The 23893-nt window shown below is 48.1% G+C and overlaps 1 protein-coding gene across 1 annotated transcript in view; it reads left to right on the plus strand.

Annotated features, from left to right (window-relative positions):
- The window catches only part of itpr3 (inositol 1,4,5-trisphosphate receptor, type 3), a gene marked incomplete at its 3' end in the record, with an annotated part of 178829 nt that overhangs the window by 122274 nt on the left and 32662 nt on the right, over positions 1 to 23893 (plus strand). The window contains exons 35-40 of the mRNA XM_084333416.1: positions 2016 to 2151; positions 2319 to 2444; positions 3018 to 3143; positions 3406 to 3526; positions 10608 to 10789; positions 11540 to 11688. Of these exons, the coding sequence (XP_084189542.1) occupies positions 2016 to 2151; positions 2319 to 2444; positions 3018 to 3143; positions 3406 to 3526; positions 10608 to 10789; positions 11540 to 11688 (840 nt within the window). The remainder of the gene's footprint in view (positions 1 to 2015; positions 2152 to 2318; positions 2445 to 3017; positions 3144 to 3405; positions 3527 to 10607; positions 10790 to 11539; positions 11689 to 23893) is intronic.

Below are 23893 nucleotides of genomic sequence, written 5' to 3' on the forward strand. Positions count from 1 at the left end.
TCCAACATTGTGTAAGAAACTAACACATTCGCCGTGACAGAATCGTTTTTGATTTAGTCGTTATGACGCTTTAAACATATCCATTCGTAAAGATTATTGTCCGCCATCTTGCTTTCATTTCTAAAACCACGAATGGCGGAGTGATTGTAATTCGGTTGTGGGCGGGTTCTGGGACCACGAGCGTGGGTTATAAGAAATAACCACGTGTAACTTGACTGTTTCAGCCAATCAGAATCGAGAAATTTGCATGCTGAATGAATGAATGAAAACTTTATTTAACAGATTGCAGAATGGGTACAATACAGTACGGCTCAATACATACAATTGTTAAGGGGATGCAGACCTGAGAAAGACGTTTGTCTTGTTTCCATCAGGGTCCCCCATTTTCAATTCATATAGACATTTATGACATACATAACATACATGACATTTATGGCATAGGGACATATAGGTATTTAGTACTGATACATTTGTGACATAGGCGGTATTCAAATATACAGTACTGTTACCCCTAGATCCTGACAGAGTATATACATATGATGGGGAGGGGACTGTACATTAGGAGGGGGTGGGTGGGTGGGAGGGGAATATACATACGGCGGGGAGGGAATATATACATGCGGTGGGGAGGAGACTGTCTATTAGGAGGTGGTGGGGGTTTTGGGCATTTACGGTGGCCAGTTTCGAATTGCAGCCTCCCGTAGGTGCTCTTTAAGGGCGGTTTTGAATGTGGGCAGGGATTCACATTCCTTTACAGCTTTGGGTAGGGCGTTCCACATTGTTGTGGCATAATTGCGAAACGTGTTTAGTCCCTTGTTTGAGCCGAATCTGGGTTTAACATGATTTGTTGAGCTTCCTCTGGTGTAGTGGTTGTGGTATTCACTGACCTTTGGGAAGTATTTTGACATGTACATGGGCACCCCGGTCGTATAGTGTATCTTGTAGACCAGGCCCATTGCAAGTTGCTGTACTCTGTCGTCTACTCTAAGCCATCCTAGGTTGGCAAAGTGGGCAGGGGTGAGGTGGGTTCTGGGGTTCAGGTCAAGTAGTAGTCTGACCAGTTTGTTTTGTGATGTTTGTAATTTTGTTTTAAGCGCCTTTGAGGTGCTTTGGTACCATGAGGTGCACGCATAGTCATAGTACCCTTGAATGAGTGCTCCTGCCAGAGTCCTCAGGGTATTCTTGTTTACCAGAGAGGAGATCCGGTACAAGAATCTAGTTCGTTGGTTGACTTTTTTTATTACATTGGATGCCATTTTGTCACAGGAAAGATTTGCCTCTAGGATGGAACCCAGGTAGGTAATTTCGTCTTTCCTTGTGACAATATTGTCACCCACTGTAACTGAGAAGCCGTCGGTCTTGCTGAGTTTGTTATTTGAACCGAAGAGAATGGACTCTGTTTTGCCCATGTGTAATGATAGTTTGTTATCAGCGAGCCATATGCAGATTTTGCCTAGTTCCGTGCTGAGGGTTTTTTCAACCTGCAAAATCATTATATTGTATATTATATATATCATTGTATAAACCATGATAAATTGATTTGTGTTCTATGTGTTTCATGTTATGTATATTATTATGTTATGTATATGTATATTATTATGTTATATATGTATATTTGTACGTTATATATGTATAGAATTATGTTATGTATGTGTATATTATTGTGTTATATATGTATATTATTATGTTATGTACAGTATGTGTATATTATTATGTTATGTATATGTATTATTATTATGTTATGTACCTCCCACCCCTCTTTTTATTCTCTCATTTATTCACTCTCTGTTTCTCTATCATCTCTCTCTCTTTCTCTATCATCTCTCTATTTCTTTATCATCTCTATCTGTGTGTCATCTCTGTCTGTGTCATCTATCTCTTTCTCTATCATCTCCCTTTCTTTCTCTGGCATCTCTCTCTCTCTCCCTCCCTCTCTCTCTCTCTCTCTCTCTCTCTCTCTCTCTCTCTCTCTCTCTCTCTCTCTCTCTCTCTCTCTCTCTCTCTTTCTCTCTCAGATATCATATATCTCTGGTGGAACTGTTAGCAGCTTGTGCAGAGGGGAAGAATGTTTATACAGAGATCAAATGTACCTCACTGCTCCCCCTAGAGGACGTAGTGAGAGTGGTCACGCATGAAGACTGCATCACTGAGGTACTGAGCACATGTGTTTGTGTTTGTATTCGACTTCAATCAGATGTTCATTATTTCTATCATCACTGTTCTTACTGCTTTATTGCGGTGTGTGTGTGTGTGTGTGTGTGTGTGTGTGTGTGTGTGTGTGTGTGTGTGTGTGTGTGTGTGTGTGTGTGTGTGTCTAGGTGAAGATAGCCTACGTGAACTTTGTGAACCACTGCTACGTGGACACTGAGGTGGAGATGAAGGAGATCTACACATCAAACCACATCTGGAGACTGTTTGAAGACTTCACTGTCGACATGGCTAGAGTATATAACATATAATATACCTATAATATAACTAACTATATTATATATTATCCTAAGGTAGGACATCATATATAATATACCATATAACTATAATATAACTAACTATATAATATATTATGCTAGGGTAAGTAAGTATGTAAGTAAGTAAAGTTTATTTATATAGCACCTTTCACAGACCAGGGTCACAAAGTGCTTCAAATATAAAAACATCAGTAAAGTGCAAGGAGAGCAGCATGTTAAAAGAAAGTAATTAAAAAACGTGAAAGAAAACAAAACAAAACAGATAAAAAGACATAGTTAGCCAAAAGCTTGTTTGAACAACACAGTCTTTAGCTGCTTTTTAAAAGTGTTAACTGAGACCACATATCTTAGGTCCATGGGCAGAGCAGAGGGTAGAACCTCATATAACAATATAACTATAATATAACTAACTATATTATACAGTATAGTAGGGTAGGACCTCATATATAATATACAATATAATTATAAAAATGCACTCTCATAAGAATTCCTCTCCTCTCTTCTTCTCTCCAATCTTCTCTTCTCTTCTCTTCCTCTCATCTCTTCCTGTAGGTATGTAGTAAGAGAGAGAAGCGTCTGTCAGACCCTATCTTAGAGAAGTATATCATCAACGTAGTGTTTGACACCATCAACGCCTTCTTCAGCTCCCCCTTCTCTGAAAACAGCACTTCATTACAGGTCAGTATACTTCACCAGGTTAACCCCTTCACTACTACACTACAAAGGGTTAACACTTTCACTACCACACTACAGAAGGTTAACCGTCTGTAGTGTGGTAGTGAAAGGGTTAATACACTTCACTACAGGTTAATATACTTCACTACAGGTTAATATACTTCATATAATATACTTATACTACATGCATACATACTGTATACATGCATACATACATATACTGTATATATTGAATATAACACATTGTATATTGTTGTGTCTATAGACGCATCACACCATACTGATTCAGCTGCTTCAGTCAAGCGTCAGGCTGCTAGACTGTCCCTGGTTACAACAACAACACAGAGGCCTGGTGGAGACCTGCATCAGAACACTGGCTCTGACTGGTAATACACACACACACACACACACACACACACACACACACACACACACACACACACACACACACACACACACACACACACACACACACACACACACACCACACATCCTGCACTCTCTCACACACAAACACACTACAGGTCACTTTAAACCCAAAAGAAAAGGTCACTTTAAAAAACACAACTATGTTTTTGTATAGTATAGTTGAATTGAATTGAATTGAAAACCTGTATTTATCCCCGAGGGGAGATTCAGATGTCCATCACAGCATAACAGCAATTTAAAAACAGTTAATGGAAACAGTTCATACATAACATACACTTATTTAGTATGTGTTAAAAACAAGATGGACAAATACATAGGGCTAAAAAAGAGCTAAAATAAGGCTAAAATAGAGCTAAAAGTGGTGAATGGAATAAACAGTTAGTATAGCTAGTATAGTATAGTTATATATAGTATAACTGTATATTGTATAGTATATTGTATAGTGTATATAGGACTCATTACCTTTAATTTGTAAGCTTAGCATTATATTGTATTTTATCTTAGTACATTTTATCATGTCTATTTTATTATCTATTCTATTTTATTCTATTATTTGTGTTAGGGTTTGTAACCGACCCCAAGCGCAACGGCACAGAGAGAGTTGTTTCAGAGTTAGCCAAAAACAAGGGCGTGTTTATTCACAGAGTCACAAGATTGAATTAGGTGGAGAACAGAACAAACGGGGAATCTGGCATGTGAAGAATGTTTGCGGCTCTGCAGATTCTCCCAGAAGGTGATGGTGAGGAATTTGCCTGTGACGTCTGAGCCGCTCTGCAGATCCCCCAAGCATACACTCCAGGTGGAAGCGGAGAGAGAGAGAGAAATCCCAGTTAGCTCAGCGCACAATAGAAACAGAGAGGTGACTGATCCAAACAATAAATCCAAGTGACTTGATCTTCGGTGTGATACACACAGTTAGCAGTGTCCAGAGAAAAAACAATAAGGTAATCCAACGTGTAAATCCAACAACAAAAAATAGGTGAGAACAGTATAACAAAAACGGGATCTCTTCTGTGTTTCACAAACACACAAAAACGATTGATCCAAAAAGGACTGTTTCCAAAAACTCACCAGAGCGCAACGCGTAAAGCGGGCAGATAAACGAGGCGTAGCTTCGTACGGGGAATCAGGTTCTCCAACAGGGATACTTCACGAGAGTCCTGGGGAGCAACAGACAGCGACGGGAAAGAAAGGCAGATGCAGGGAATATTCAAAACGATCCAACATCGATATTAGGGAGATCAGGGTATATAAAGCCACGGGGCGCTAATGACAAGCTGTGACAGCTGCGGGATGAAATTGATCATTGCTCCAGAAGCGTGTGGTGGGGAGAGCACCAATCAACACGGCATCTTACAGGAAAGAAGCGTGAGGCGGGAAATGCAATTGATTAACAAAAATACCTTAAAGGAACGGAACGAGTGGGTGGGGAGCGGACAAAACCTCACAGTACCCCCCCCCTCCACGGGAGCCACCCGACCAGGCCGACCCGGCTTGCCCGGATGGGCACGATGGAAGTCGGTGATCAGGCCAGGATCCACGATGAGCTGGCGGGAGACCCAGCTCCGTTCCTCCGGACCGTACCCCTCCCAGTCCACCAGGTACTGGAACCCCCGACCCCGCCGTCGAACGCCCATCAACCGGCGGACCTGCCACTGGGGGTGACCGTCCACCATCTTGGGAGGAGGTGGATCCGGAGCAGGAGGCATCAGGGGACTGAGAGAGACAGGCTTAACCCGGGACACATGGAAAACGGGGTGAATGTGCATGGACGCAGGAAGCTTAAGACGCACCGCCGCCGGACTGAGTACCTTCAGAACCTCGAAAGGTCCGACGAACCGGGGGTTAAGTTTCTTGGCCGAGGACCGAAGTGGGAGGTCCCTCGCGGAAAGCCACACCCTCTGCCCAGGGTGGTACGTCGGCGCAGGAACCCGGCGCCGGTCAGCCCCACGACAGGCGCGCTCTGATGACCGGAGCAGCGCGGTCCTGGCGATCTCCCAGACCCGACGGCACCGGTCGAGGTGGTCCTGTACGGAGGGAACTGCCACCTCCGTCTCCTGTGCAGGGAAAAGAGGGGGTTGGTAGCCCAGGGATACCTCAAAGGGTGAGAGGCCGGTGGCGGAACTGACCATGGAGTTGATGGAGTACTCGACCCAGGGAAGGAAACGGCTCCAAGAAGCTGGTCTCTCGGCAGCCACACACCGAAGAGCAGACTCCACGCTCTGGTTCATCCTCTCCGTTTGTCCGTTAGTCTGGGGATGATAACCAGAGGAAAGACTGACCGTTGCCCCCAATCCCTTGCAAAAAGCCCACCATACCTGGGAAGTGAACTGGGGCCCCCGGTCCGAGACGACGTCCTGGGGAAAACCATGGAGGCGAAACACGTGGTGTGTCAGGAGGTCCGCCGTCTCGGCCGCCGAGGGAAGTTTGGGAAGGGCCACGAGGTGAACCCCCTTGCTGAACCGATCCACCACGGTCAGAAGGCACATGTTCCCCTGGGAGGAGGGAAGACCTGTGACGAAGTCCAGCGCCACATGTGACCAAGGACGGCTCGGAATGGGAAGCGGCTGTAATAGCCCGGAGGGTGCCTGGTGGGAGGCCTTGCTGCGGGCGCAGACCGCGCAGGCCAGTACGAACTCCTTGACGTCGTTCCTCATGGTGGGCCACCAGAATCGACGAGCCAGGAAGGAGAACGTGCGATGAACGCCCGGGTGGCAGGCGAACCGGCTGGTATGGCCCCACTGGAGGACCCGGGACCGGACCGAGTCAAGGACGAAGAGACGATGAACCGGTACATTGCCTGGAGCGCGATGGAAGCGTAGGGCACGCCTTACCACCCGCTCGATGCCCAAGGTGACGACTCCTACCACCCTGGCCTCCGGGAGGATGGGAGTCGGGTCCTCAGTGGTTGGAGCCCCCTTGGAGTGTAACCGGGACAGGGAGTCGGCCTTCGTGTTGCGGGAACCAGGGCAAAACGTCAGCGAGAAGTCGAACCGACTGAGGAAGCTGGCCCATCTTGCCTGCCGGCCATTGAGGCGCTTGGAAGCACGGATGTACGTCAGGTTCTTGTGGTCCGTCCAAATGGTAAACGGCTCCTCGGCCCCCTCTAGCCAATGACGCCACTCCTCCAAGGCAGCCACAACCGCCAGCAGCTCCCGATTGCCGATGTCATAGTTCCTCTCGGCAGGGAGGAACCGACGCGAGTAGAAGGCGCACGGATGTACCTTCTGGTCCGTTGCCGACCGCTGGGATAAGATAGCTCCCAGTCCAGTATCCGAGGCGTCCACCTCAACGATGAACTGTCTCTTGGGGTCTGGATGGAGCAAGATCGGGGCGGAAGTGAACCTCTTCTTGAGGGAGCGGAACGCAGCACACGCCGCTGGGGACCAGTCGAACGGCAGGGCGGGAGAGGTCAGTCTGGTAAGCGGTTCCGCCACTTGACTGTAGTTCCGGATGAACCTTCGGTAGAAGTTGGCGAACCCGAGGAAGCTCTGTAACTCCTTCCGAGAGGTGGGTTCAGGCCATTCCTCCACGGCCTGGATCTTGCGAGGATCAGCTCGGGTCAAGCCCTTCTCCACGATGAAGCCCAGGTAATCAACGGAGTCGGAGTGGAATCGGCACTTCTCCGCCTTGACGAAGAGCCGATTGTGGAGGAGGCGCTCCAGCACACGGCGGACATGCTGGATGTGTTCCTCGAGGGTCTTGGAGAAGATGAGGATGTCGTCTAGGTATACTACCACAAACTCCTCCAGCATGTCACGAAGGACGTCGTTCATGAGCGCCTGGAATACCGCCGGAGCGTTGGTGAGGCCGAACGGCATCACCAGGTACTCGTAGTGGCCCCTGGGAGTCTTGAAGGTGGTCTTCCATTCATCGCCCTCACGGATACGGACTAGATGGTAGGCACTCCGGAGGTCCAGCTTGGTAAAGACGGTAGCCTGGGTGAGAGGCTCGAAAGTGGAGTTCATGAGAGGTAGAGGATACTTGTTCTTAATGGTGATCTCGTTGAGCTGGCGATAGTCGATGCAGGGTCGAAGGTCCCCGTCCTTCTTCCCAACAAAGAAGAAACCGGCCGCCACAGGAGAGGAGGAAGGCCGAATGAGTCCTGCTTCCAAGGACTCAGAGATGTATTGATCCATCGCCGCCTTCTCCGGGACGGTCAGACTGTAGAGGCGGCTGCCGGGAAGGGGAGCCCCTGAGCGGAGGTCGATGGCACAGTCGTAAGGCCGGTGAGGCGGAAGGGCCTGAGCCCTGGACTTACTGAAAACCTCCATGAGGTCGTGGTACTCGGGGGGTATGGTCGAGAGGTCCGGAGGCGGCTCACCAACGGATCTCCGGGGCGGGGGACAGGACGCCGCCTGAAGACACTGGGCATGACAGGAGGAGCTCCAGCCCTTGATGGTACCGGAGGACCAGGCGATGTGGGGCTCGTGCAGCGCGAGCCAGGGCCGGCCCAGGACTACTGGGACAAGAGGGGATCTGGTGATAAGGAACTGGAGTCTCTCAACGTGGTTACCAGCAATGGTGAGCAGGACAGGGCAGGTGCATTGAGTGATGTCAGCCAGGCGGTGTTGGTCCAATGCGAATACCTCCAATGGCCTCACTAGGTCCTCAAGTGGAATGTTGGCCCGGGTAGCAAACTCGAAGTCTAGGAAACTCTCGTCTGCCCCCGAGTCAATGAGTGCCTCCACCGTGGCCCGTTGGTCCGCCCAGGCCAGGGTGACGCTCATCAGATGGCCAGGTGGTGCACGGCTCTGGGAACGAGAAAAACGGCTCACCAGGATCTCCCGGGGTCCCGGCGAGCCTGGTCTTTTGGCCGGGTGGGGCAGTTGGCGATACGGTGTCCCTCCCGACCGCAGTAGAGGCAAAGGCCGGACCTGAACCTCGCCTCCCGTTCAGCCTGGCTCAGATGAGATCGTCCCAGCTGCATGGGTTCCTCCTCGGGTACCGAACGGGAGGGGAAAAAACCACCAGTCGTGTTGGGAGCAGGGCGACCAGCAGTACCGTCACGAGTACGGGGGGTCCGGAGTACCTCTGGAGGTCCCTGTCGGGTTCTCTCACGTCTTCTCTCCTGGAGGCGTCCGTCGATGCGAATGGCGAGGCTGAACAGGTCCTCGAGGGACTCAGGTTCCTCACGGGTCGCGAGCTGGTCCCTGACTGCGTCGTTGAGCCCCCTCATGAAGGTAAGACGAAGTGCTTGGTCGTTCCAACCGCTCTCCGTAGCCGCCAGTCTGAACTCCAGCACGTAGTCGGTAACCCCGCCGCTGCCCTGCCGGAAGGTACCCAACCGGGCTCCAGGGTCCAGACCACGGGCTGGATGGTGGAAAACCCTGCGGAGCTCAGCCACAAAGTCTGGGTAGGAGAAACAGAAGTCTGCCTCCATTGCCCAGGAGGCAGTGACCCACTGGGCTGCCCGGCCTGAGAGCAAGTTAGTCATGTAGGCCACTTGGGCTCCCCTTGAAGTGAAACGACTGGGTTGATGACGAAAAACCAACTCACATTGCATGATGAATGTGGCACAATCCTCGAAGTTACCGTCGAACAGCCGTGGTTCGGAGAGACGGGGCTCCCGAGGTGCGGGATCGGGAGGCGCGGGGCCTGCCAGGGCTGCGGGTGATGCTCCGGCCAAGGCTCCTGAAGGAAGTGGGGTTACAAGCAAGGTGTTAACGGTATCACTCAGCGTGTGTAAGTGGAGGAGAATACTAGACTGCTGGCTAGCCAGAGCGCCCAGGGACCCCTGAATAGGCAGGACCTGCTCTCGGAGTTCCCGTACAGCAGCCGCAGCCCTGTCTAGCTGTTGGCTGTGTTCCTTGGTTAACTCTATCTGGACTGCCAATGCTGTTCTGACTCTCTCTGTGTCGGCTGGGGTCATCATGGTTGGATCGTAATGTTAGGGTTTGTAACCGACCCCAAGCGCAACGGCACAGAGAGAGTTGTTTCAGAGTTAGCCAAAAACAAGGGCGTGTTTATTCACAGAGTCACAAGATTGAATTAGGTGGAGAACAGAACAAACGGGGAATCTGGCATGTGAAGAATGTTTGCGGCTCTGCAGATTCTCCCAGAAGGTGATGGTGAGGAATTTGCCTGTGACGTCTGAGCCGCTCTGCAGATCCCCCCAGCATACACTCCAGGTGGAAGCGGAGAGAGAGAGAGAAATCCCAGTTAGCTCAGCGCACAATAGAAACAGAGAGGTGACTGATCCAAACAATAAATCCAAGTGACTTGATCTTCGGTGTGATACACACAGTTAGCAGTGTCCAGAGAAAAAACAATAAGGTAATCCAACGTGTAAATCCAACAACAAAAAATAGGTGAGAACAGTATAACAAAAACGGGATCTCTTCGGTGTTTCACAAACACACAAAAACGATTGATCCAAAAAGGACTGTTTCCAAAAACTCACCAGAGCGCAACGCGTAAAGCGGGCAGATAAACGAGGCGTAGCTTCGTACGGGGAATCAGGTTCTCCAACAGGGATACTTCACGAGAGTCCTGGGGAGCAACAGACAGCGACGGGAAAGAAAGGCAGATGCAGGGAATATTCAAAACGATCCAACATCGATATTAGGGAGATCAGGGTATATAAAGCCACGGTGCGCTAATGACAAGCTGTGACAGCTGCGGGATGAAATTGATCATTGCTCCAGAAGCGTGTGGTGGGGAGAGCACCAATCAACACGGCATCTTACAGGAAAGAAGCATGAGGCGGGAAATGCAATTGATTAACAAAAATACCTTAAAGGAACGGAGCGAGTGGGTGGGGAGCGGACAAAACCTCACAATTTGTATTGTTTGCACAATCAAACACCTTGATTTCACTACATGTCTCGGGTATGTATGTGACGAATAAATCTCTTGAATCTTGAACACACACACACACACACACACACGCACACACACACATGGATACATTTGTGCACATTACACTTCCACACACATAAACAATAATCTCATCAATAGCCTACACATTTAATGTTATATACTTCTCGCTCTCTCCCCCTCTCTCTCCCTCTCTATCTCCTTCTCTGTCTCTCCTAGCTAAGAATCGCTCTATCCCTCTTCCTCTGGACCTGGATGCTCAGATCACCTCTATGTTGTCTAGTTCTGCTCTCAGCTCTCTGTCCCGTTCCAACCCACACTATACGTCCTCCTCACGCTCCTCTAGGACTACAGCTCCCAGCAACCCCTGGGACTACAAAAACATCATAGAGAAACTACAGGTAGGACTACAAAAACACCATGGAGAAACTACTGGTAGGACTGCAAAACAAACACCATATAGAAACTACAGGTAGGACTACAAAAACACCATAGAGAAACTACAGGTATGACTACAGCTCCCAGCAACCCTGGGGACTACAAGAACATCATAGATAAATTACAGATAGGACTACAAAAACACAATAGATAAACTAGAGGTAGGACTACAAAAACACCATGGTGAAACTACATGTAGGATAATATTGTTTTCCCAGGGTGTTCAGCTCTATTGAAAAATAATGGACTTCCAGTGATTGGTAGGTTAATAAGAGTTGCTCCCTGTTCATACCCAGTGATCTAGGGTTAGGACATGAACCTATGAAATGTCTTCACAGATAATTCACCTCATGATTCTAGGCAACGAGGACACTGCTGACTTGCCTTTTGTCTTTCAACTTCCTATAAGCTTGTGACATAGTATTTAAGAAGGGATGTATTATCCTTCAGAGTCTGTACATTTTGAAAGAAAAACACCAAGCTCCTTGTTCTGTTTCTTTACACATATCTTTGTTATAAGGATAATGAGCTTAACATGTATGTGCTTATAGATGCATTGTTGCATTGCATTGCATTATTTGGTTTGGGGATAGGGACAGTAGCATATTTATCACAGAGTGCAGCCACAGGAAATTAAGAGATAATGGTGAATAGTAATACAGGTCTGTGTGTCTGTGTGTGTATCTGTGTCTGTGTGTGTCTGTGTCTGCCAGGACATCATCAACACCCTGGAGGAACGGTTGAAGCCACTGGTCAACGCTGAGCTGTCTGTCCTGGTGGATGTCCTGCACCAACCTGAACTACTGTTTCTAGAAGGGACAGATGCCAGGCAGCGCTGTGAATCTGGAGGATTTATATCCAAGTAGGTTAATGACTAATACCGTTATTAACTAGTATTATTCATTAGTTAACCCCTCTTCCTAGAAGGATTTTTATCCAAGTAGGGTAACCTCTTAACCTCTTAACCTCTTAAGAAGCCCTAGCCATATAATATATTGCTCCACTTCTACAAGGTCCATTTGCATGTTCGTGGTATCTAGGGACATCTATGGACCTCAAGGAATGTATTCCATGTATCAGAAATATTGTGTCTGTAATGAACCAAAAGGGAATATGTAAGGGATAATGTATACCTACGAGGTCATTGTCGCAAAATAATTGACCAACACAGCGTTCTGGAACACCGAGGCGCAGTGAAGGTCAATTATTTTGCGACAATGACCGAGTATAGCTATACATTGTCCCGCTTATTACAGGGCTAACTTACTGACAATATACGTAATTCATTTTACACCATCGACAAGACGAGATCAAATGCAGACACAGTTGTTCTGTTGCTCCTCTGCCATCGCCGGCAGGTGTGTGGACTTGATTGCACCTGATGTAGTGCAGCTGTGCATAATGGTAAAGCTTAGCTTTCGTGACTGCGATCAAAATGCTTGTGATTGGTCAATAGCGCTCTGTTGCCGCTAACAGCGGTCATTATTGCGCGTTGCCCGAGAAATAATTGACCGCTGTTAGGGGCAACCGAGCGCTATTCACCAATCACAATCAAGCATTTTGGCGAATGTTAAAACGCCATGTAATAAAAATTAGTATTATAGTTATTTTTTTCCATCTTTGATGGTGAATAACGCCAATTTTTTATTGACCAGACATGACAAATTTAGAACTGAGTTCATTCACCACCTTCTTGAGTGTACAAAAAAGCTAAGCAAATTAATAAAGGGCAGATGATTTACAGGGGGTTTTGTAGATACAGTGCTGAATTTTGCCACTCGGACACATGCAATTTGAAATTGGAATTTAGAATATAGAATATCAGGCCTATAAATTACCTAATTATGGCCAAGTCATAATTCTATGGATTGGGCCAAATCTCCTCTTTCCAGTGTGCCTGGATTTAGTACCACCAGGCACACAGGGCAGGAAAGACTGTGACAGTACAATGAATGAAATCTACTGTACAGTTACTTTTATATAATGTACTGTACATAGCTCCGCCATTTTCACCAGATTGCGACGCAGATTTTTCCTAGACGTTCACAGAAAGGTAAAGAAACAATATACGTTGTATTTTATGGCAATAACGTTGAGGTTTGAGATATAATCAAATTTTTGTTGTGAGCTGGGTAGTGTAGTTTTATGAAATTTAGATGTCCAGAAGAAGCCCTGGGTCTCCTCGTTCTTAGGACTACAGCGATTTCATAAGTGCTTCTTCTTCTTGCGTCTAAATCGTCCGTTTTCCGGTGCAATGTGCAGAGATTTTTATAAACTCATATTTAGCTAATAACACTTAAGGGCTAGATCCACAAAGAATGGATTGCACGGTGCCAGTTGCACCCTACTTATAATTCATTATGAATTGAAAATGGGGGACCCTGGTGTAAACAAGACGAAAGTCTTTCTCTGGTCTGCATCCCCTTAACAATTGTATGTATTGAGCCTTACTGTATTGTACCTGTAACTGAGGGGTACAATTCCCTGACTGTATTGATAAGTATGGTATTATTAAACCACTACCGCTTGTACTTTAACTTCTGGCCATCCAGTACATGATATAGATATGATGAACACTTTCCCACCTGATGAAACGAAGTCCACACAAATGTATAAATCGAATATTTTATATAGCAAAGGGTATATACAACGTTCACTTAATGACATTTATGATTTGAAATGCACTTGTAAGGCAAATGAGTATTCGTAGGTGTAACTGAGGGGTACAATTCCCTGACTGTATTACTAGATATGATACTTACTACCACTACCTTTGTACTTAATATTCGGCCACCCAGTACTCGGCATAAATATATTATGATGAACACTGTCACGTAGATGAAACGGATCCAACACAAATGTACGAATTAGAAATAGGTCTTTATTTCTACACAGCGATGGTGTGTAGAGCAAGCACTTAATCAAATCAATCACATTTATGAATGGGAATTAGTATGCACTTTTATGGCAAGAGTATTCGTCGGTATATCAATAGAGAATGTCCAATCTCTGAAGGCGCAGGTGGTACATATACGACCTGGAATAGTTAAGGAATAACAGCAATGATACTCTTTGTGGGCCGGCGTCCTCCGGTCCACGGAGGAGAGACGTGAAGCGACCTCGTCTTGCAGAGCGTCTCCTCACCTTGCGTCCTCTCCAGGGGGGGGGGTTCCAACACACGGCAGTGTCGGGGGTCTTTATCCATGGAATAATCAACGTATACAAAGCATAATCCGTGCCTGGGAAGGCGGGCTGTCGTCGGTAGAATAATCCGGTATACAGGTCCACTCGCTCGTCGGCTCTGGGGCTCCTCGGGTGCAATCTCACATGGGGTCGATCATCCTGGATAAACAGCCAGTTTTCTGCCCGAAACGATGGGGTGCTGACTACGGTAGTATTCTCACCGCACGAAGCACTATATATTAACAGACTATTATTAGCTTAATAGACTACGTCCAACTCGACGATATAGTGCCAAATATGACTATTCAAATATTAATATACACGATGTCTCAATACCGATGGTAGGCCGAACTTGGCCTTACTCCCACACGTGGCGTCGCGGGGAGGCTTTACGTCTATCACTCTATTGGAGGGTAAGAAACTGGACTGAAAAGGAAGTCCTACTTTAGTAGCGCAGTATATATACGCACTATGAACAAATAGTCCCATTAGTGGTGCGGTAGCCAGATTCCTACGCGGAACTAGGACTTGTTCGTACATGTTGAGCGGTACGTTTGAACTGGGTCTAGGGGGTATGGCAGCCTGGCACCAAGGTCTCGACCAATAGTAGAATGGAGACTATTATGGGATGTTCAGTAGGCTAGAATGGATATTCAATGCATATTGTACAAGGAATATACAAGGGATATCAAGGAATATTAGAGAATATACAAATACAATTAAATATATATATATAAATAAATATATATATTCGGTTTAATCTGGCCCTTCACAACAGCCACCCCCTGATTGGTCCCAGACCTAATCAGTTAAGCAGAGACAGATTAATCGCGTTGTCTATTTACACATAAGGGTTTGCTGTAGGGGTCAGTCAACTTCACAAAGTCATAGGGTTATAGGGTCATGGTCATCATCGATTGTGTCTGGGAGTCGGGGCAGTTCTATGAGCCTCGCCACGGGACGGGTGTAAGTGCGACCCTGGACAAGCACTTCAGCTGCTCGGACCTTGCCGTCGGCACCGGTGATCACTTTGCTTACGCGGCCGGCCGGCCACATAGCTCTGGGCAGTGATTGATCAATAATCATGACGACTGTTCCTTCTGTCAAATTGTCTCTCTCCTTTACCCACTTCTGGCGGGTCTGTAGAGACGGTAGGTAGTGCAGTAGGAAACTGCTCCAAAACTTGTCGGCTAATACTTGGCTGTACCTCCACATTCGTCGGCCGTTCGCTTCTTCAGGCCGGTACATTGTCTGGGGTAACGCGGGATCTAGCCGCCCCATCAGGAGTGTGTTGGGGTCTGCGGAGATAACAGTGCTCAATCCACAGAACACAGGCTTCTTATTCTCAGCCTCCTCCTGACTGGCTTTCCTCGGGATAGGCGTGGGCCACTCTCCTTCCGGGAGCTTTAGGAATGCTGGGCCGTCACTGTAGACATTGCGACGGGTGAGGTCATCCAGGGGCATTCCCCGGGTGATGACGTCAGCTGGGTTCTGTTTTGTATCAACGTAGCGCCACTCTGTTTCTCCGGTTAACTCTTCGGTTAAGTCTTGAATCTCGGTGACTCTGACTCCCACGAAGACTTTGTACTTGCATGAGTCCGATTTGATCCAGGCGAGTACTGTCGTGGAATCTGACCACAGGATTGTTCTAGACACCGGTATGGTGAGCTCACGTTGGATGAGCGTGGCTAGGTGCGCTCCGGCTAGGGCTGCGCAGAGCTCTAGACGTGGGATAGATTGTTGCTTGCGTGGGGCTATTCTCGAGCGGGCGAGGACAAATGCTGTGTAGATCTCTCCCCCCTTTTCTTGGGCCCGCAAGTAGGCTACTGATCCGTATGCGACCTCTGAGGCGTCACTGAAGACGTGTAAGTCCATTTTACATGTCTCTGGCCTCACCGTGGGTGGGAAGTAGCTTCGGCGCATATTAACGCCTGGGAGTGAGTGGAGCTCCATCTCCCACTCTCTCCAGGTGGATGCAAGGTGTGCGGGAATGGGGTCGTCCCAGCCCTGGTCCTTGTCCCACAATGCTCGTACAATCATTTTTGCCCTGGTGGTGTACGGTAGAATACATCCTAGCGGGTCATATTGTCGGGCGAGTGTTGTGTACACACTCCGTCTGGTGGTCGGCGCCGCCGCCGGCCTTCCCTGGTCCGTAGTCAGGGGCTTGTGTCTGTAGTGAAGCGAATCTGTTTTGAATCGCCACACCAATCCCAGGGTCATCTCCTGGGCTTCTCCCGGGATTGTAGCCATCCAGGTCTCGCTGCTGGCTGCCTTGTCCTCGGAGGAGAGGCTGCGCAGTACTTGCGGATCGCTGCTGGCCCACTGCCTGAGATCAAAGCCGCCTTTGATCAATGAGGCGCGGAGTTTAATCAGGAGAGCCTCGGCTTCTTCCTGGGTTGAAAGGCTTTGTAGACAGTTGTCTACGTAGAAGCTGTTCTTTACGCTGTGTCGGACCTCTTCGTCCGCTGCTGGGTCCTCTGCTACATGTTTCTGTAGTGCCAATGTAGCACAGCAGGGGCTGCACGTCGTTCCGAAGGGGAGGACTTCCCATTGGTAGATGGCTGGGTGCTCATCTCCTGGCTTCTCTCTCCATAGGAACCGTAACAGGGGCTTGTCCTCCTCTACTAATCTCACCTGCAGGAACATTCCTTTAATGTCCCCGCTGATGGTCACCTTTTCCTGGCGGAAGCGGAGTAGAACGCCGAGTAGGGAGGGGCCGAGTGTGGGACCGGGCAGTAACTCTTTATTCAGATTTTGGGATCCGATCTGGTAGCTGCAGTTAAATACTATGCGGTCTTTACCGTTGTGATGGACCTTGTGGTGAGGCACGTACCACGATTCAGTGGTCTGGTCAGCCTCTTTAATGTCCATCTTTGTGACGTGTCCCGCTGTGATGAGCTTCTCAATCTCAGCGCGGTATACACTCTCTTGGGCGGGGTTCTTGGCTAAGCGCCGCTCCGTGTTCAGCAGGTACCGTTCTGTGGCGTCTGTCTTGGCATGGAAAGTAGGCATTCCTTCTCGCCGCAGGAGTGGCGTGGCGTATCTCAACACGCCGTTGACCGGGACTCTCTTGGTCCCTGTCTCGAGGAGGTGAATGGCGTAAATGTCATCTTTAGAGCAAATGTCTTTCTTTCCGTTCTTAAAGGGCATTTGTTCCAAGGTCCATAACCGCTCTACGTGTTGCAGGAGTGCGGTTTCTCCCTCTGTGACTCGGGAGTGGAGACATCTAGTGGCTGTACTTCGGTTGAGAGATTTGGCGAGCGGGCCTTGGAGAGTCCATCCCAAACGGGTCTCGACTGCTGCAGGACAGCCTCGGGGTCCGGTATGAACCCGGTCTATCGGGACAATGAGGTCTGCATGGTCGGAGCCTATCAACAGGGTCGGCATAGCATTGTCTATGAGCGGGATCGGTAACTTGCGCAGATGTACATATTTCTCCATCAGCTTGGCGACGGGGTATGTGTACCGCGACAGTCCTATTTCTTGGCTGGTGAAAGCGTCTGTAATCTGGTACCGTCGCTCAGGCTGGCCGCTTGCTGCGATAGAGAATGAGACATTCTCGCCCTTTATCGTCTTCAAATCTCGTCTTATTGTCCGAATTGTCATTTGGGTTTCGCTTCCCCGCAGCCCTAGCTGGGCCGCAGCGGAGGCGAGCAGAAGGGTCTTCTCTGACCCGTCATCGAGGACGGCGTAAGTGTCCAGGACTTTATTCTGGTAGCTTAGTGTCACACGCACTACTTTTAGGAGTACTCGGGCTCCACTGCTGCTGGCGGGATCGATGTACATGACGCTCGCTTTGCTGCTGGATGGTGCGGGTGAAGGGCGCCGTCTGTTACTGTCGTGAAGTATGTCCAGATGGGCTCCATCGCACTTGGTGCACCCTTTCTTTAAGCGGCATTCGGCTGCCATGTGTGAGCGCGCACAGCGAAAACAGCGCTTGTTGGACTTTATCCATTGACTTGCTTCCTCCGCGTTCAGCTTGGGGAAGGAGTCACATTGCGCTAGCCAGTGTTCTTTCTCACAGTAGGGGCACACTATCTTCCACTTCTCCGTTCTGGAGGGGGTACTGTGGCTCCTGCTGCTCGGTACTGACTCCGATTGGTGCATCACAGTCACCGATCTTCTTCCATCATTTAGTCGTCTGGTTCCTTCTCTGGAGCCAGGGGTGCTCTGTCCGAATGTATCTAGCCGTAGGCTGCTGACTTCTCTCGCCAGGAAGTCTGCTAGATCGAGGAGGTTCGGTTCGGGGCCATTCGGGTCTCGGTGGTCTCTCTGCCGCCTAAAACGCTCCTGTCGAGCGGGCGGCAGCTTCTCCAAGATCCTTTCCACATTTGAGTTGGCGTAAAGTTCATGCCTCCCCTTCTCTCTCTGCGCTCCCAACATCCCTACCAGGGACTGCACTCTGATGGACAGGTCGTCCAGTGCTCGATTGTCTATTGCTGGGGGTAAGCGGTCGATGTGTCGGATCTCCTGGATCACGTAATCCCATATGCGCCCATACCTCTGGTCCAATGCTACCAGCGCTGCTGTGTATGGGGTGGTGGAAGTCGCGTAGGCGAGCGCTATATTATGTGCGCGGGGTACCTTTAAGTGCTTCAGTAGGATGGCGTATTTGTGGCGTTCATCCAATACATCCACCAACATGGTCTCCAGACACATGCGGAGTTCTGTATACTGGGCCCGGTTCTCTTGGGTGAAGTCGGGTACCATAGGCGTGCCAATGTATGACGCTGACTGGATACATCGGCGAGCGTTGGGGGAGAGGCCTCCTAGGCGAGTCTCCTCCCGCTCCTTGGTATGGGCTGGTACCGGCAGTGTACCATGGCCCGCTTGTCCAGGTGCTGTTCCGCGGTGCGGGTCGTGCGTCGTGCTCACCCGGGTATAGAGTCGGGGGTCTGTAGCGCAGCTCCGCGGGAGTATAGCCTGGGCTGTACCGGACCTCCTGGTCCGGTAGAGTACTGTGCTGTCGTCGGGCGTGGTTCTCCTCCTCTTCCTCTTCGTCTTCAGTTAGGTCATCCAGTGCTTGTAGTCTCTGGTTTAGCCTCTCCACAGGATATGCTGCTCCTTCCCGGTTGCTAGGTCTCGCTTGGACCGGTGGGGGGAGGTGGTCTGTGGGGGGTATAGACCTCGTCTGTTGGTCAAGTTCAGGGTTGTTTACTCGGCTAGGGGATGCCGCCCTGGAGGTGTGTCTAGACGAGTTCCTGGAGCCTCTGGCGGAGGGAGAGGGTGTTGTCCGTCTGATCAGCTGTTCTATTAGTTGCGCTTGCTGTCTGTCGCGCTCTGCGTCCCGTAGAGCACCAGCAGCTGCTCGCTGGCTGTCTGCTCGGTCTCGGGCCACATTCTCTTCCCTCTGAATGCGTCTTATTTCTAGACGTATATGCTCTTCTTCGCTCCGCTGCTGGATCTGCAGTCGGTCGCGTTCAGCAGCGGCGTTCAGGCTGATGAGGAAGGCCTGCTGTAGGGTCCTCTCTGCCTCGCTGGGGGAAGGCGGTTGTATAGGGGAGCCTTCCCTCGGGGTACTCCTTGCGGAGCCTTGGAGCTCTATCTCCACGGTGCTCTCCCCGTCTTCTTCCTTGCCGAGTTCTCTCTCGGTAGCGTTGTATTCCTCCCGGGACTCATCGGGGACTACTTCTTCAGTACTGGCGGGGTGTGAAGTCATGTCTGGTTCCCACTGGTCCCCACCGTGAACTTGGTCAGTTACATTAGAGCCCGTAGGGGCCTCTATGGTCGGGGTAGTCTGGGCGTTGGGGTTAGACATACTTTTACTTTCTAGTTTTACCGCGTTTACTGTTAGTAGAAGACTAGGTTGTTGACTGACAGCGTAAGCCTCTAAGTACTGAGGGAGCCGTCGTTCGCGCTGCGGGCGTTGGTTAGGAGGATCGTTTCGTGGAGTGTTCATCATAGGCCATTTCAATATTAATAACACTATATTAATATTACACTAATTACCCTCCGGCTCGAAGGACCAATTGTAACTGAGGGGTACAATTCCCTGACTGTATTACTAGATATGATACTTACTACCACTACCTTTGTACTTAATATTCGGCCACCCAGTACTCGGCATAAATATATTATGATGAACACTGTCACGTAGATGAAACGGATCCAACACAAATGTACGAATTAGAAATAGGTCTTTATTTCTACACAGCGATGGTGTGTAGAGCAAGCACTTAATCAAATCAATCACATTTATGAATGGGAATTAGTATGCACTTTTATGGCAAGAGTATTCGTCGGTATATCAATAGAGAATGTCCAATCTCTGAAGGCGCAGGTGGTACATATACGACCTGGAATAGTTAAGGAATAACAGCAATGATACTTTAATGATTATAGACTGGATACACTAGGGGGGTTAATCCGGTCGCTTGTAAGCCGACAGGAGTAGGAAGGGGGGGGGGGGTAGAGTCCGGCTGCCTCATCCGGCCAAGGGTATCCCAGGTGAACCCACTGTAGTGCCGTTCAATGCGCCGGCGATCCTTGGACCGCAGATGAAAGCAGATGGACTCTTTGTGGGCCGGCGTCCTCCGGTCCACGGAGGAGAGACGTGAAGCGACCTCGTCTTGCAGAGCGTCTCCTCACCTTGCGTCCTCTCCAGGGGGGGGGGGGTTCCAACACACGGCAGTGTCGGGGGTCTTTATCCATGGAATAATCAACGTATACAAAGCATAATCCGTGCCTGGGAAGGCGGGCTGTCGTCGGTAGAATAATCCGGTATACAGGTCCACTCGCTCGTCGGCTCTGGGGCTCCTCGGGTGCAATCTCACATGGGGTCGATCATCCTGGATAAACAGCCAGTTTTCTGCCCGAAACGATGGGGTGCTGACTACGGTAGTATTCTCACCGCACGAAGCACTATATATTAACAGACTATTATTAGCTTAATAGACTACGTCCAACTCGACGATATAGTGCCAAATATGACTATTCAAATATTAATATACACGATGTCTCAATACCGATGGTAGGCCGAACTTGGCCTTACTCCCACACGTGGCGTCGCGGGGAGGCTTTACGTCTATCACTCTATTGGAGGGTAAGAAACTGGACTGAAAAGGAAGTCCTACTTTAGTAGCGCAGTATATATACGCACTATGAACAAATAGTCCCATTAGTGGTGCGGTAGCCAGATTCCTACGCGGAACTAGGACTTGTTCGTACATGTTGAGCGGTACGTTTGAACTGGGTCTAGGGGGTATGGCAGCCTGGCACCAAGGTCTCGACCAATAGTAGAATGGAGACTATTATGGGATGTTCAGTAGGCTAGAATGGATATTCAATGCATATTGTACAAGGAATATACAAGGGATATCAAGGAATATTAGAGAATATACAAATACAATTAAATATATATATATAAATAAATATATATATTCGGTTTAATCTGGCCCTTCACAACAGTAGGTAAATCAACATTGAATGTCCAATCTCTGGTTACGCAGGGAGCAAGTATACAACCTGGTTCTTTAGGGAACTATAGCAATGGTACTTAAATGATTATAGCTGGATACACTAAAGGGGGGGTCCCGCTGGTTGTAAGACAGTAGGGGGGGGGGTTAGGAGAGCCGCTGGCGGTATCCCATCTGGCCGACGATTTCTTGGGAGAATTCAGAGTGCTGAACACGGTGCCCACAGAACCTCGGTCCGCAGATGAATACAGCTGGGCCCTCTGGTGGACGGTAGCTGCCGGTCCACAACGAAGAGACGTGAGGCGACCTCACTCGGGTAGAGCGCCGTCTCACCTGGACTCCTCTCGGGGGGGTAGTTCCAACACTCAGCAGTGTTGGCCGTTATCCATGGCATAATCAAAGCACCCAAAGCACGTAGATAATCCAAGCCGTGGAAGGCTCGCCGTCGTCCGGGTAAAGTAATCCAATGTACAGGTCCACTCGTCCTGGCCCGGAGCTCCTCGGATGCAAGCACCACACGTGGTCTGCCCAGCCTGGTTAAGACTCCAGATAACGTCAGGAACGATGGGGGTACTGCTCACTTTATAACTCTAACCGAACGATGCACCATACATAATAGACTATTATTAACTTAATAGAAATACGTCCCACTCGACGGTATAGTGCCAAACTATGACAATTCAACTATTAATCCACACGATGTCTCAATGCCTATTCTGAGGCCAAGTAGGCCTTACTGCACCACACGTGCGTCGTGGGTGAGGCTTCGCGTCTGTTACTAGGTTGGAGGGTAAAGGACTAATGGACTAAAAAAAAGTTCTACTTTACTTGCGCCATATATATATGCGCTGTGAACAAATAGTACCATTCGTATTTCGCCAGACGTATTCCTACGCGGAACCGGGCTTGTAACGACATGTTCGTCGGCACGATTGAACTTGAACCAAGGGGCTTGGCTGCTGGCGCCAGGTTCTCGTCCAATGGTAGAATGAAACTATTATGGGCTGTTAGTAGACTAAAGGGATATTCAGTGTATATTGTACAAGGAATATACAGGGGATATCAACGATATACAAATACTATTAAATATATATCCATAAATAAATATATATATTCAGTTTAATCTGATCCTTCACAACAGTACCCATTCTGCAATCTGTTAATAACATTTTCAATCAATCAAATTTGATTGATTGAAACTTTTATTAACAGATTCTCTTTGGATTTTTAACTCTAGCTTGTGTAGGGACGAAACGCCAATCGATTTAACGTTATTAGCTTAGCGCCTTATAAATAGCTTTGCAGGAATTATCCCAGATCATTCCGATATAACACTCATATTCACCACGGTATAAAACGAGAACATATTGATGAAAAAAAATTGTCTTTATGGCATATTGAACGGAAGGTTCATACTGTCAATTGACAATGACATTGGATCCATAGCTATAACATAAAATATAGATTTAGCTCTACAAACAACGTGACACACAGTGAACATTTGTAATTTAAAGGTGGCCTTCCTAGAGTGGGGCCCATCTAATGGCTGGCCGGGAATGTGTTAAGGTAGATAAAGATTTTTTTTTTTAAATAAATGCAATTCATTTGCTATTAATCGCGAGTTAACTATGGACAATCATGCGATTAATCAGATTAAATATTTGTATCGATTGACAGCACTAGTAATAATATAACGTATAATACAATATCATATGTATTTATTAATTAAATGCAATTAATGCTCTTCTTCCCTTCTGTACCTATCGAACATTTTATAATTTTTGAATTGATTTATGTTTTCACAATATTTTAGTTCATCCTCTAACCCATTCCACAGGGTGGCTCTGTAAGAGGAGATACACATTATTTTCAGGTTTGTTTTCATCACAGGTTTTTTTAAGTTCAATGGTCCTCTAAATGTTTCTTACATTTACAGATAATTGATTATATCTTGCTTTGTACATAACTTGCAGAGTTTTAAAGTTTGCCATATCAATGAACTTCAAAAGATGTGATTGTAGAAACAGTGTGTGTGTGGTCCCGGTATCCTGCATTGTTTATTACTCTTATTGCTCTTTTTTGTAGGATAATCAATGAATTTATGGTTGTTTTTGTATGTGTTACCCCATACCTCTGTGCAGTAATGCAGGTAAGGCAAGATCATTGCACAGTACAGAATGTCTGTTTTTATCTTTTGGACTTAAAATCATTGGTAAACAAACATAGTGCTGACAATATACACTTTGATTGCTGTTATGAAAGGGTTAGGGTCTTTACTCTTGGCTACATTTGAAAAAGAAACGCAACATCACTTAATACGGACCGTATTGATTGACGTGAAATAAATCCTGTACCGGTACCGGGCTGATCGGGCTTAAGAGGTTAATAATGGATAACTAACTTGTTAAATTACGCTATTATGTGTGTGTGTGTGTGTGTGTGTGTGTGTGTGTGTGTGTGTGTGTGTGT

Source organism: Notolepis coatsorum (genome assembly GCF_963971535.1).
Source record: "Notolepis coatsorum genome assembly, chromosome: 17".
NCBI classification, from domain to species: domain Eukaryota; kingdom Metazoa; phylum Chordata; class Actinopteri; order Aulopiformes; family Paralepididae; genus Notolepis; species Notolepis coatsorum.